General features: G+C 45.4%; 1 protein-coding gene across 1 annotated transcript in view; it reads right to left on the bottom strand.

Annotated features, from left to right (window-relative positions):
• Positions 1-1,263: 1,263 nt before the first annotated feature.
• ADGRB1 (adhesion G protein-coupled receptor B1) overlaps positions 1,264-14,221 on the bottom strand; it is a 203,992-nt gene continuing 191,034 nt past the window's right edge. Inside the window, exon 32 of the mRNA XM_074146079.1 lies at positions 1,264-1,461. Within this exon, the coding sequence (XP_074002180.1) occupies positions 1,264-1,461 (198 nt within the window). The remainder of the gene's footprint in view (positions 1,462-14,221) is intronic.

Genomic DNA, 14,221 nt, shown 5'->3' with positions numbered 1-14,221 from the left:
GCATTTGAAATGACAAGAGCCAAAGAAAAGAAAGGTCTCGGGTTTCAAGTTCTCTTTTTATTGAAGAAAAGAAAAGAAGAAGGAAAAAAATAGATTATTTTGTTTGTTTGTTTCCAAGTGGACGTTATTCGTGTTGTCAGTTTGTCTCAATGTCCTAAGGCAACATCTCTGTATACCAAGTATCTCCAGGTACGTCGGCAGATCTGTCTTTCCCTCTTTCTCTCTCTGCCTTCCAGGGAGGGGCAGCTTGGAATAAATCTGAGTCCGAAAGCAAGGAAAAATAACAGAAGGAAAAAAAAAAAAAAAGGATGAGGCCAAGAGGACCTTCGCAAGGCCCGTGCTGAGTTTATCTATTTAACAGTCAATGAAACGACCTACATTCTTCTTGTTGGTCTGTTTTTCTAACACCTTCAACCCTCTCCCTGGAGATCGGGCGAGCAGGTTTTGGGAGGTGGTCCTTTCCTCCTGAGCCTGTCCCACTCCTCAGGGCACGCAGGAGCTCGGCTCTGGAGGGATGAGAGGAGGAAGCCCCACCTTACCTCTCCGCCTAAGCCATGGATGATGCCACCACTTCCCCCTCCGGGCCCCGTGGGGACCCGCTGCAGGGATGCCACGATGCCAGGTCACGTTGTGGCACATAGGAGTGGGAATGTCTTCTTGGCCACTGCTTGGCGCATCCCGTCTCCTTTCTTGGAGCTGGTGAGGGAAAGGTCGGGGGGCGAGGATTGGCAAGGGATGCCACAGACCCTCAAGGCTAGGTCTCCCCCAGGGATCTACAGTCAGACCGCATCATCCCAGCGAGGCTCCCGCAGGTGAGTCCCCAAACAACCCTGATCTTCTTGGCCCTTCGCGGTGGCTGCTGGGCGTCCTTCCACACCTCCCTGTGACAGAGCAGGAAGGCTCCCGGCGTGCGGAGGCAGCCCCAAAGCATCTCGGCAGGGCTCATCCCCTGCAGTCCCTCCCCACCCTCTGCCTCCTCCTCCTCCTCCTCGCTCTCTTCCAGGTTCACTTCTTCTCCAGTCCTACCTGGGAAAGCTCGTGTTGTCCTGAACCTACAGCTACTATACTCTATAAAGTAATATTCCCCCCTCTCTGCTGAGAACAATACAAAAGTTACTCCGTCTTACCAAAGGTTTCAAAAGAAACCAAACACTTGTCTCGCTCGGTTCCGATTTAATTTAATCATTTCTTTAAAACGTGGTTTTGTTTTGTTTGTTTCATTTGTTTTCCGGAAAAAAAAAAGTCCCTTTCTTCCCTTTCCGCTCAGACCTCTGTCTGAAGGTCAATAATGTCTTGTCCCACCAGGGGAATGGTGGCCCCTGTTTTCTCCCACTCTACAGTTTTTAGTTCTAGGGGAGACTGTGCCACAGGTTCGATGTCCTTTTTAACCCATGATGGTGGGGACTGGACTTTCCTGATTCCTTCCCAGGGTCTCTTGTTTGGTGTCTGCTGTTTTTCTTGCTGCAAGAGGAGGAAAGTGTAAGAAAGGAGAGAGGGAGAAAGAAAGAAAGAAAGAGAGGTTAGTGCCCATGCAACAAATACCATTTTTTCACCTTCTCTTATACCAAAGGCAAATATTCCCGTGAAACTCCTGATTCAAAATAAAGTGGGGTTTCAATCAAAATTGCACTTGGTGTGTAAACTGTTTATTTTCAGGAAGAAAATACTAACATTTTTTCCCCCCACTGCTATCTCTATCACCTAATGCCTAGATATTTCAGCTTCCAGTGGAGATTTTAACCACTTGCATTTTCACTTAAAAATTGAACATGATTTGGAGAATTTAAGATCTTTTTCTCCTTCTACAGAAAATCCCCACATTAAAAATCCAGATTACAGTGAGGTCTTTCTGAACATACATGGACTGCATTTTATATAGATGTGAGTACATTCCTTATGTGGCGCGGCTATTTATAGGCTATTTAATTGCAGCAAAACATGGTACCTATTTTGCCAGCAAACCCATGCTGTTTGATGGGCTGGATCATCAGCTCTGAAACTGAGAGCATTTCCATCAACTCCACACCAAGCCTTCAAGGCTTTACTGACTGCCGCTAGCCCAGCCTCCTGCCAGCATCCCACCACGGATATCAATCCAGAGAATACCTTTCAGTGTTTCTGTCACTACACACCAAGATAAGACTCTGGGGAGAGCCCAGGCTCTGTAAAATGGGTGTATTCTTCAGTGCGTACATGAAGGGCAGTCCATGCAAAGATTTTAAATGAGTTGTTCCACTAAGCTTCTCCCCCCTGCACCAGGAGTGATGCTTTTCACAGTTAATTATCCCCACAAAAACACTCCAGTACTGGGAGAGAAAAGGCTTCCCCACACATGACAGGAGCACAGAGCCCTTTTGAGCAACCTGCCAAAGGGAACGTGGCAGCTGGCAGAAAGAGTGGGAGGAAAGGTAGCCATGAGGAGGATGATGAAGAGAGAAGTCTGAGGAGAAGGTGAGGAGACAGACATGCAGGTGACATGCAGCCCAGGACGTGTCACAGCTCGATGCTGTCACCAAAATGGATTGATGGAGGGGAGATGAAGCCACATGTAGACTTTGGAGTCACAACTGTAGTCCAGGACGCTGCAGAGATTGCTGTACCCCTTTAGGAAACCTAAATACACATCCGCTACATGCTAATCCACCCGCCTCAGCTTCTGATTTTTTCCTTTCCTAATAGACTTTTGTAAGCCTGTTGTGTATCCCAGCCCCATACTGCAATGCCAACAGTAAAGGCGCTGCAGCGTTATCCCTACAGGAACAGCTTTAATCACATCGCCCAAGCCACAAATTGTGCTTTTCCAAACTTTCTCCCTTAATATAAAAATAAGATATGTTTGAAGTTGCTGCTGCATCCCTGGCAGCTGCTCACAGGGAGAAGGCTCTGGGTGAGGTGATTTAATGGCTCGAGAGTGGCAAATGTACAAACCAGGTCTTCTCAACGTGAAGTGAAAACATTCTGAAATTATCTTTATTTTAATTCAAAGGGAGGAAAATAAGTTTTTTAAAGTCCTTTGAAAGAAATTTATTTATTTTAAAAATCGAGTTTTGGAAAAGTATTGTTCAGAAGAATGTAAAATACTTCAGTTCTTGAAATCTGCAGCTGAGGTTTTTATTAAACCCTATGACACAGAGCTTTTCTTACGCTGTTGGTGTTATTTTATTCCATGATGTAACACAATGGTGATTAATACTAATATGACAGAAAAGGTGATAAAATTGTTGACTTATTCCATTAGCTATTTTGGAACTTATTTAAGAACCACTGCAACTAAAAACTGAAGCCCTTTTATCTCTGTGTGTGTCTTAATGAGACAAGTTTGAGACTTCCTGAAGTGAAACTTCTACCTACGGTGTTTTTGCAGGCCATTAGTCTGCCATGAAAAGATGCAGCAAAGGCGGCACACGTAAAGACAAAAACACATACAGAGCAAAAATGGAATGAAACTAAGTCTCCCAAAAGGTGAAGAAAAAAGAAGGTTGTTCAGAACAGCTATTTTCAATGAAAAGCATTTTGTTTTCTCCCACAATTGCTGCAATGCCACAAGCTTTCTATTACCAATGTCCACAGCTGTATTATTTAACAAGCAGCACAAATGATCATACACATGAAGTTCATAAATAATTCCATCTTTTTCCCTCAAATGAAAGCCCTTCTTTGATGGCATTATTTACACCCACTTTCAGCATCAGGTTCTTCTATTCTCAACCAATCTCTCTCTATTTTTAACAGTCCCTCTGCATGCCACACTCCTGACCTTCAGCCTCTCCTTCATGCTGTGAGGATGCACCCAGATCTGGTCATGTTCACTGAACGTGATCAGCAAACCTCAGAGCTCCTCTTGTCATGGGCTGCTTTTGAGCTACTGAGCCAAGAGCAGCTGCAAATCCATGTAGAGAACAGAAATTGGGGGAAAAACAACCCAAACAAACAATTATGAGTTCACATTTACAGCAATGGACCCTGGTCAGAACTATCACTGGGGAACAAGACATAAGGGTTCCAAGAATTATTCAATGGCAATAAAACCAGACATTAAACGTTGTGAATTATTAATAATGGATACATTAAGAAAGGAAGAGAGAATGAAACAGAAGACATCACTATGCCAGTGCATAACTGCACTCAGCACCTGCATCTTGAATATTACGAGCACTTTGTGATCCTCCTGATAGAAGGACGTACTTCAGTGCTGCCCAGTGACTGGACACGAGGTAACGAGCACAGACTTGAACATAAGAAGTTCCATCTAAACATGAGGAGGAACTTCTTTCCTGTGAGGGTGGCAGAGCCCTGGAACAGGCTGCTCAGAGAGGTGGTGGAGTCTCCGTCTCTGGAGACATTCAAAATCAGCCTGGACATGTTCCTGTGCAACCTGCTCTGGGTGGACCTGCTTTGGCAGGGGGGTTGGACTAGATGATCTCCAGAGGTCCCTTCCAACTCCACATTATTCTGTGATTCTGTGATATGGGAGAAGTGATAAGGGTGGACAGTTTACAGCCAGGAACAAATTTATGGAGCAAGTTCTATAGGAGAAGGATTACACACACTAAGACTTTCAGCCTTGAAAAGAGACCATGGATGGATGTGAAAGAGGTCTGTGAAAGAGGTCTATGAAAGTCTTAGTGACTTGTTGACTGACTTCTCATAGTAGGGACCATCTTCCAACACGAGAACTACAGGGTGTGATGAGACACCAAGCAGGGCCTAGCCCACAGTGAACCCCAGGAGCTGGTCCTGCACACAGTGACCAGCCGAACTGCAGGCCACCTGTGCTGGTTTTAGCTGGGATAGAGCTAATTTTTTCCACAGTAGCTTGTATGGGGCTATGGCTTAGGTTTGTGCTGAAAACAGGAATTCTTTAGTTACTGCTGATCAGGGCTTACACAGAGTCAAGGCCTTTTCTGCTCCTCACCCCACCCCACCAGCGAGTAGGCTGGGGGGTCCACAAGAGGTTGGGAAGTAACATAGCCAGGACAGGAGACCCCAGCTCACCAAAGGGATATTCCATACCATATGACATCATGATTAGCAATAAAACTGGGGGAAGAAGAAGGAAAGGGGCAATGTTTGGAGTTATGATATTTGTCTTCCCAAGTAACTGTTAACGCGTGACGGAGCCCTGCTTTCCTGGAGATGGCTGAACACCTGCCTGCCCACGGGAAGCAGTGAATGAATTCCTCGTTTTGCATTGTTTGCATGCGTGGCTTTTGCTCTACGTATTAAACTGTCTTTATCTCAATCCGTGAGATAAATCTCTCTTTCACTCTTCTGATTCTCTTCCCCATTCCAAGCAGGGAAAGTGAGTGAGTGGTTGCATGGGGCCCAGTTGCCACCTGGAGTTAAACCACAACACCACCTTTCCACAGCTCTCTGTTGGTGCTGAAAACTTCCAAAGTTATAAAAAATACGTGGAAACATTTGCAAAAACAACATCCATTCAGTACTATGAAGTAAAGTGACCCCATTCTGCATCAGGGGGTCTCTGAGCACAAATTACCGGAGTCTTAGGGATCTTTTTGAGGAGGTACTACTACATCCTTGCCCTGCTCTTTTATTTTTCCAAGCTGCTTTTTACTCTGCCAGAGAGGAGGCAGGGCCAGAGTGCCCTTGGGTCTGAGGTCCATATGGTTGTTTCTATGTTGTTTATCAGTGTGATGTGTTATCTATGACTGTGGGTTTAGTGACACCAAAGATGTCTACCTACAGCTAGAAGATGACAAAGAGCCTCAGGAGATCAGCAAATGGAGAGCTGATGGGGCAGGATGGGAGTAGGGTAGGTTTGCTTTTAGTTTCCCACTTCTCAGAAAAGAATTAAACTTCTCTAGTGATGCTATGAGTGGAGGTGCTACCTCAGGGGTCCACCATGGCACACCAGCAGCTCACAGAGCTGCGTCCATGGCCGGGTGCAGAAAGACTCAGTGCCCAGTCGGATCTCTGAGCAGGTTAAACACAATCAGCCAGACTGAGCTCTGGCAAGGATGCTGGGAGACAAAAGAAAATCTTCTCCTCTTGGCAAGAGGCACCCTGGGAATTGGTAGCAGGCTCCTGGGAACAGCACCCTTTTTCTTTCCCTCCATATGGAAAAGGTTTTTTATCGGGTCTTGGCCACTTGAACAGCATACAGAAACAGCCACTGGGCTCATGCTTCAGCTCTGGCATTTTCCTCCAGCCCTGCTGTGGGGTCTTAGCAATCCTTGCAGACAGGAGGGAAAACCTAGCCATGCACAGAAAAGAAGAAAAAACCTGGAGAGAGGGTTGTGTAATCCAGCTGTAAAAGGCGCCGGAGCTGGCCCAGGGCCTGGCGCCTTGGAGACAGCCAGGAATGGCCCGAGACAGGAGCTGAAAGCAGCAGAGACTGCTCTGCCAGTAACTCACAGAGACAGAGCTATTACTCTGGCCTGACACAGCCTGTGAGCTTCTGGCTGTCGAGGAGGGGAGAAATGTTTATCGGTTCCTGCCTGGTGCCAGGATGGCCGAGGAGACTCCTCTGTCGGGTGAGAAGGGAGGGAGCACCCAGACCCAGTGTTGGGGTAAAACCTTCTGCGTAGGGCAAACTGGAGGTCTTCATCACCCTGGTTGCATTGGGAGTCTCCTTCATTTACCCATGGCTTTCATTTTGACTGGATGTCCTTAAGGCAGAGGGAGAGGATTTGGGACAAAAGGTGTTTAAGACGCAGTGCCAACATAACCTTCCAAATCCCTAACAAAGACAGAGGCATTGAGATAATCCACACAGTCCTCTCCTCTAAAAGCTAGACACACAAAGATTCACCTGTGCTGGACTCACAGTGGCTCTGGAAAGGTGATGGTGGTAGAGCAAGGCACCTCCCTACCATGATCTCTTCTGCACATTGGCTTTGTGCTGCCTTCAAGGGTCCAGGCTGGCTTCATTCAGAGGACCTGGATCCTGCTGCAACTCTTTTGCTTAGGAGAGGCATCAGTGTCTTGCATAAACACAGCAGAGGAGAGTGACCGGCTGGTCTACAACAGCTTTCATTTCACACATCAGTCAGAAACGATCAGATGTGCAAGCTGTTAAGCTGCATCTCCTTGTGTTTGAGGGCATTTTTTGGTTTTGGTGGGTGGTTTTTTGTTGTTGTTGATGATTTTTTTTCTTTTTCTTTTTCTTTTGGTTGTTGGTTGTTTTTTTGGTTTTGTTGGGTGTTGTCTTGTTTTGGTTGGTTTTTAATACCTAATTTTTATAGTTACCCTGAATAACCTGCAGAGGAGTTCGGTGCTTTCTATAGAGCATTCTGTGCTAACTCCCCTAGAACCAGCTACTCCCATGCTGTTTTCATTGCCTCTGGTGTCATCTTGAAGGATATTTCATGGCCCAAATGGTCTCTCCCCATGACACTGATGATTCTAGGACCGGAATGAAGTTATACAGAGCATATAGCAGGGAATCTGAAAGATAAATGTGGCTCATGTTGTCTAATCCATCTTTGGATCAATGTCGATGAAAAGTGATTAGAAAATGGGAAAGCTGTCCTGTTTTTTTACACAATGATAAATTTTCCTTTCTTTGTTTGAGACAAGTAGTTGCAGTTCTTTCATTTTATGCTACTGAGCTATGAAGATGATACTTTTTTATTTATTTCATTTAGGGGAAAAGCAAAATAAAAGGAAGTGGCTGACTTTGTTCAGAATTTCTTTTTTTATTATTAAAAAAAAAAAAAAAGAAATAATTTGTTGTTTTAATTTGCATTGATGGAAATCAGTTAGGAAACTTGAAATACCCAGCATTTTCTGAGTTATAAAAATCTGTCTTCTGCTTCTGTATTCTCTGATGTTCAGGTCTAACCTGTAGGGGCTGCTGTGAGCCAAAGTCTGGTGAGGCCACGAACAGCTGAAGATGAAGAGGCACTGAATCGAGGAGCTCTTTCACAGATCTTCAGGGGCTCTTTCCACAGATTCATAAACCGTCCCTTGCTTGAGGGTTGTAGAGAAAGCCCATGGTCCACCAGCATGAGGAACAGCCTATTTCCCAGGCTGTTCTTGCTGTTTATCCATCCAGTTAACAGACCATCCTTCTTTTGGACAATGCTTATGGTCTATTTAAGAGCACTCCACTTAATAGACATGGAGGACCGGGTGTTCCCCAAAATGCTGAAATCATTCGAGGTTGCCCCATGGACTCACCTGGGGACTCTGGGAGGGGACTGAGAGCACCCAAAGCACGATTCTTTATAGGCTCCTTTTTCAACCAGTCTAAACAACCAGGAGCTTCAATTTACTGGTGGCTACTGCATGGTTTTGGAGCAGCTGATAGCTTGGTAGCTTCAAAGGGTATGGCAGGAGCTGACTGGTGGTACAGAGGATAGGGGGATTAAGATGTTTCTCTGAGAAATACAGAGTAACTGATGCCTGGTACTTGGGAAACAAGGTATCAGATGATCTACAGGAGGAGGTGAACTCTTGAGTGATGGTGTATTTGGACAGCCAGTAGCTGACAGATGGCTTATAGCTGAATGAATTAAGGTTTGACGTCATTTTCATAACTGAATTTATTGTAGTAATTATTATATTTTATGTAGCATTCCTCCCTACAAAAGTTACCCTAATTGGTCTTTTAAAATTTGCCAGTTACCAAAGCCTTTAAGAAGCACAGAGAAGATTAAACGTGTGGCACAGAGGAGACACCCTATGTGTAAGTGGAGCTTCCCTTGCAGAGGGATGCGGAGTCATAGCACCATAGAATGGTTTGGGTTGGGACCTTAAAGACCATCAAGTTACAACCCCCTGCCATGGGCAGGGACACCTTCCACTAGACCAGGTTTCTCTAAGCCCCATCCAGCCTGGCCTTGAACACCTCCAGGGATGGGGCAACCACAGCTTCTCTGGACAACCCGTTCCAGTGCCTCACCACCCTCATAGGAAAGAATTTCTTCCTAATATCTCATCTTTATCTCTTCTCTTTCAGTTTAAAACTGTTACCCCTCATCCTATCACTACAGTCCTTCACAAAGAGTCCCTCCTCATCTCTCCTGTAGCCCCTTCAGGTAGGGGCTGCTATAAGGTTTCCCTGGAGCCTTCTCTTCTCCAGGCTGAATAACCCCAACTCTCTCAGCCTGTCTTCATAGCAGAGGTGCTCCAGCCCTCTGATCATCTTTGTGGCCTCCTCTGGACCTGCACCAACAGGTCCATGTCCTTCCTGAGTCAACAGCAGGAGGAGCACAGCCCCTCAATTTTCTAATTCCTCAGTGAGGAATGAGCCTGTTTGACACAACCACCACCATCCGAGCTCCTCCACCCCCAGCCTGAACCTATGCGAAGAGGTTACTGGGGACAGGAGTCAAATTTTCCCGCCTGGGATCAGGGCTACCCAGTTTCGCAGCCAGGTAGTGAAAGTGAAGCAAGCAAGGGAATTAATTCTTTCATGCAGCAGAGCATGCCGGGAAGACACAGAGCCCCAACTAGGAACAAGCTGCAATACTGATTGTATTTCTTTTTTCTCAATACTCTGTTAGATGCCAAAGCAAGTGCTGGTGGGATGGGCAATCCTCTAGGTGTCTGAAGAGGAAAGCCAAGAAAAATCTTGACCTGAGAAGGGAAAGCGAGTAATCAAGCCAGAAACACTGTCTAGCAGGAAATAGGAAAAAGTCATAGAATGGCAGAAAAAACTTCGTATCTTTTCCCACTGGCTTTTGGAGCAATGTTGCTCCAAAGAGATGTTGCTCATTCAGGACCAACACAGAGATGAAACCAGATTTGAAAGCTGAGTTACAGACTGTGTCCGGATCCTGTATGTGAGCTCCAGGACAGGATTCCAGCCAAAGCAAAAGTGATTGGAGCTGCAGAGAGCTGAAGGGAACACGTAGCTAATAAGCAAAAATAAGCAAATCAGAGAAAATTGCAGAGCTCTGTTCAGTGTGGCTTTCGCTGACCTCGGCACAAGTAAAGAGCTGCTGTATAATACGAATGTAAAGCCAGATGTTGGCAAGGAGAGAGGAATATGCATGTGATTCAAACTTCTCTAATAGGGCTGGATCAAAGGACTCCCACCGAGGGGGAAGGCAGGAGCATCACATCCCTCGCTTTCAAAGCCGGCGCTAAGTGGAGATGAAACAAAGCCTCGGCTTTCTTTAGAGGCTGCAAAGCCTCCACTTTCGGACCATGCTGCTGCAGAGCATGTGAACCCCTCCCGATGTCCAACCCAAGTGCTAGAATTTCTTCAGCAACTCTCTCGCAGGGAGGAGCAGCATTGGAGATGCTTTATCCTGACAATAGAGACCTGCGCAGGCAAGCATTTCCCATGTGGTATACAAAGTAGCTTGAAAATAGCCACTGCCCTGCTTTAATGTGGATAGCTCTCAGCTGCAGGAATTTCGACCTTGGGAAGTGTGTGTTTTTAAGGGGAAGCAGGGAAAAAAATTGCATGTTGGTGCCTACAGTCTGCTAGGCAAAGGGCAGACTTTTAAATGGAGAAACAAACTTACAGAAAGGTTCCAAACAATGGGATTTTTTTTTTTTTTTTTCTATTTTTAATCAGTCAGGTAGCTAAAGAACAACTCAAAGTGATGGGAGTGATTAGGGAGGAAGAACTCTGCTGTCCGAGTCAGCGCCAACCCAAAGTTTCAATATGCCTCTGGCTGGGCAGCAAAACGTGCCTTAAAGCTGCTCTGAAGAGATAGCTACAATCCTGGTAGAAGCCATTTACTACTTATTGTAACCTTTAAAATAAAGGCTTGGTGGATCCCAGACACCAAGAGAGTTTTTAATTTTAATCACTTAGGCTGTGTGGTGCGGATGGCTGGGTTTTTTGATGCAAATCCTGCTGTGGTTGTCTCCAAGCCTTTGGTTCCTTTCATGCTTTCTGGCTGCATATAAGCTGTCTAGGGGATAAATATTCAGACCTCTCCAATGCTTCACCAAACACAGCTCATTCAGTTTTCTGCTCAGGGTCTACACCAGCTTCCAGTTTGGTCTGGGATAAAATGGAATGGCAACTGTGTGCAACCTCCACGTATAGACTGGTTGCAAGGCGTTTGGAAGGAGGATGAGCAAAGTAAACCCAGTTGTTCCTGAGATCTCTCTTTAGATTCAAAGTCCTTCAGGTGGACAGAGATAAACTGTCCCAAATTCCAGCATAACAGGAGCAAGATTCTTGCCTCCAACACAATAATCTTCCTTTTGAGTAAAGGCTGTTTTTTCAAAAATCATCTCCATCTTCCTTGCCTCACTTGAACCTGAAGACAGCGAGAGGGAAAATTTACCGTAGACCATGTTAAGGTCATACAGAGATCTATCAATGCATTAAAAAAATGACTTTTCAACTTGCAGTCATCAGATCTTGCTGTACGTCAGTCTGCTAATATCTTAATTCCCCTAGAACTGAAAAGATAGCCACGGGTAATAGTCTCTACATCCCTGATTAGTTCGTAAAGCCACAAATGAGTGACATCCCTTTACTCTGCTGCAGCGGTGAGGTGGCCTAGGCTTGAATGCAGGTGGATGTGTGGTCCTGTATGCTTTGAACATGAGTCCTGCTGGAGAACCTGATTTTAATCAGAAATATCTGACTGTGCTTCCAGTGAGAGCATTTTTATAGTTGAGATACATCTGTAAGAAAGTACATGCTACATGGCATAGATTTCATGTAATAAAATGAAAAAAACCATGGATAACTCCAAGTTTGTTGCCCAAGGACAACAATTCTGTATTATCAGACTCTGAGGTAATACTTATCCAAAGTTTAAATGTGTCAGGATACTTAGAGAGGAGTAATATGTGCTGGTACAAACCTTCAGGTCTTTGCTGAAGACCCCTTAGAAGTCATGTTTTACCACTGAAGCTGGAGAATTTCTCAACAGTAAACACATGTGATGGTTAAATTTTCATCCCCTCTTCCAAAAGAGAAAGAAGATCTGTTTCTTCCTCCCATTCTTACGTTGGTGCTTCCTTCAAATCTGACAATGTAGTAGCTCATCTGAGAGGAACTATGCATTTAGTGTGATGGGGTAATAAGTTTTGGCCAGTGCACTGAAGTACAGTGAGGAGTAGCATTTACGTCAACACCAAACCCCAAACCAATCCCTAAAAAGGGCCAGCACCATTCCTAGGAATTCCCAGCGGAGGTCTGTCCTATGCAGACATTTAGTTCAGGTCTCAGCAGCACCTTTCTGGTCTTGGAGTTGAAGGAGGAGAGAGGAAGTGCATGAAGATTAAGAAAAGCATCATATCTTGGAAAAGACTAAGGAAAATGGGACATGCTGCTAGGAGAGGTTGGGAAAATACCAGGGCTGGAGAGAGACTTGGTAGCTCAGCTTTGTGGTTGCTTATTTGAAAGGGAAGTCAAAGATACAGCAATGCAGGAAGATGGTCCAGACCCTTCCAGTCTAACAGAAGGACATCCCTTCTGCTATATGATGCTAGGTGTGAAATGGTCCAAGGGCTCTCCAGGATCCTTATGACCTTGTTCATGCCCACAAGGCAAGGAGTTTCCTACTGGTGAAGGAATGTGTTTGGATTCATGCATCATGGAAGGGTTTGGGACGGGTCTACAATGCTCTTCAACGCAAAATGAAAGCCAGACTTACGCTAACGTTAGTTTTATCACTTCCACCAGAAGAAATACTCCATCGTTTTATAACCTAAACATTCATAAAAGAGAAAAAAAATCTTTTGTTGTTACTTTAATCCCTGGTATCTGCAGTTTGCCTTCTCAGGGCAATTTGAAGATGGGGCACGATTTCCAGTGGGGGTCCCCAGCAGCAAATGGCAGCAAAAGGGGTGAAGAAAACTATTTATTTTTCTTTGTACTGCTTTGGATGTTTTTAAACCAATACCCACTACTGACTTGCCAATAGTGATCTTTGCAAGCTCCCCCTCTCAGGCTACATCCAAGGAAAAACCACAACTTGAAAAAGATTCAGTCAATATGCAAAGGCCACCTTCACAGCTTCTTTCCAGCAGTTCAAAGCTCTTTGATGCTGACACTGGCAACTTTAATTCTAGATAGGTGCATCTCTGAAATGCTCAAAACATCTCAATCTATAAAACCCTCCTGCAAACATATCACAGATTAGCTTTTACATGGTGTTTAGGCATTTTTGATTTTACAGCTGTATCATACCTAAATAATAGAAAAAAAGGCTGAGACATGAAATTCAGGGAAAGGCATTGGGATTCTGGGCCAACACAGGCTTCTTTGATCTGAACCTGCCTGATAGATTCACTGTCCCTCTCATTCTGTAACACTGGACAGCCCATAATGACACCTTGCCACATGCAATAAGAGCAGGATTTGCTGGGACCACATCTCCGGAGCTCAGCACAGCACTGCTGTGAGATCTGAAAGCAGACCAAAGTCTCTGCTGTGCTCTGCTTCCACAAAGAACCAAACTAAACCTCTTGTACAGTCACCTTCTGAGCTCTGGTCTTGCCTCTAAGGAAGTCCCATCAGAAATAAGTCCCGCTAGTGCCTCCTTGGCCACGCTGAAGGTGACTGTGCATCCTTCATCTGACTTTGCTTGTAAATGACCGAGAATGTTACAAGTCACAGAATGGTTCGGGTTGGAGGGGATCTTTAGATCATCTAGTTCCAACCCCCCCTGCCATAGGCAGGGACACCTCCCACTAGACCAGGTTGCTCAAAGCGCCATCCAGCCTGGCCTTGAACACCTCCAGGGATGGAGCATCCACAACTTCTCTGGGCAACCTGTTCCAGTGTCTCACCACCCTCCCAGGAAAGAATGTCTTCCTAATATCTAATCTAAATCTCCCCTCTTTCAGTTTAAAACCATTACCCCTTGTCCTGTCGCTACACTCCCGATGAAGAGTCCCTCCCCAACTCTTCTATAGGCCACCTTTAGGTACTGGAAGGGGCTATAAGGTCTTCCCGGAGAGAGAGAGCTCACTTTCCTCCTCTCCTGAGCATAAGCACAACCCAAATTTGATTTCTTACTGCCAACCTGACCTTGCTGCTTGTTTTTTCCCTTCTGCTGGAGTTGATACTCTTCCTTGAGACCTTTTGGCTCTTGGCCAGCAGGACTAAATGGCTGAGACATGGGGGAGGTGGCATCAGTCTGCCCTCCTTTATTTGCATTAGCCACATCGAGTACTGAGAGGCTCCTGGTAACTCTTTCCAGTACCAGATCTCTGCCCCACTGAAAGGCTGCAAGGTCTTTCCCTCAGCCTGCCTCCCTCAAAAATCTTTTTTTGCCCTGGAATTTTGCTCCTGTCAAGGAAAGCCATGTATATGGTGATCAGCTGCCAC

Source organism: Numenius arquata, chromosome 3 (assembly GCF_964106895.1).
Source record: "Numenius arquata chromosome 3, bNumArq3.hap1.1, whole genome shotgun sequence".
Classification (NCBI taxonomy): Eukaryota; Metazoa; Chordata; class Aves; order Charadriiformes; family Scolopacidae; genus Numenius; species Numenius arquata.
Note: the sequence above shows the minus strand (reverse complement) of the source record. Positions and strands in the feature narration are given on the sequence as shown.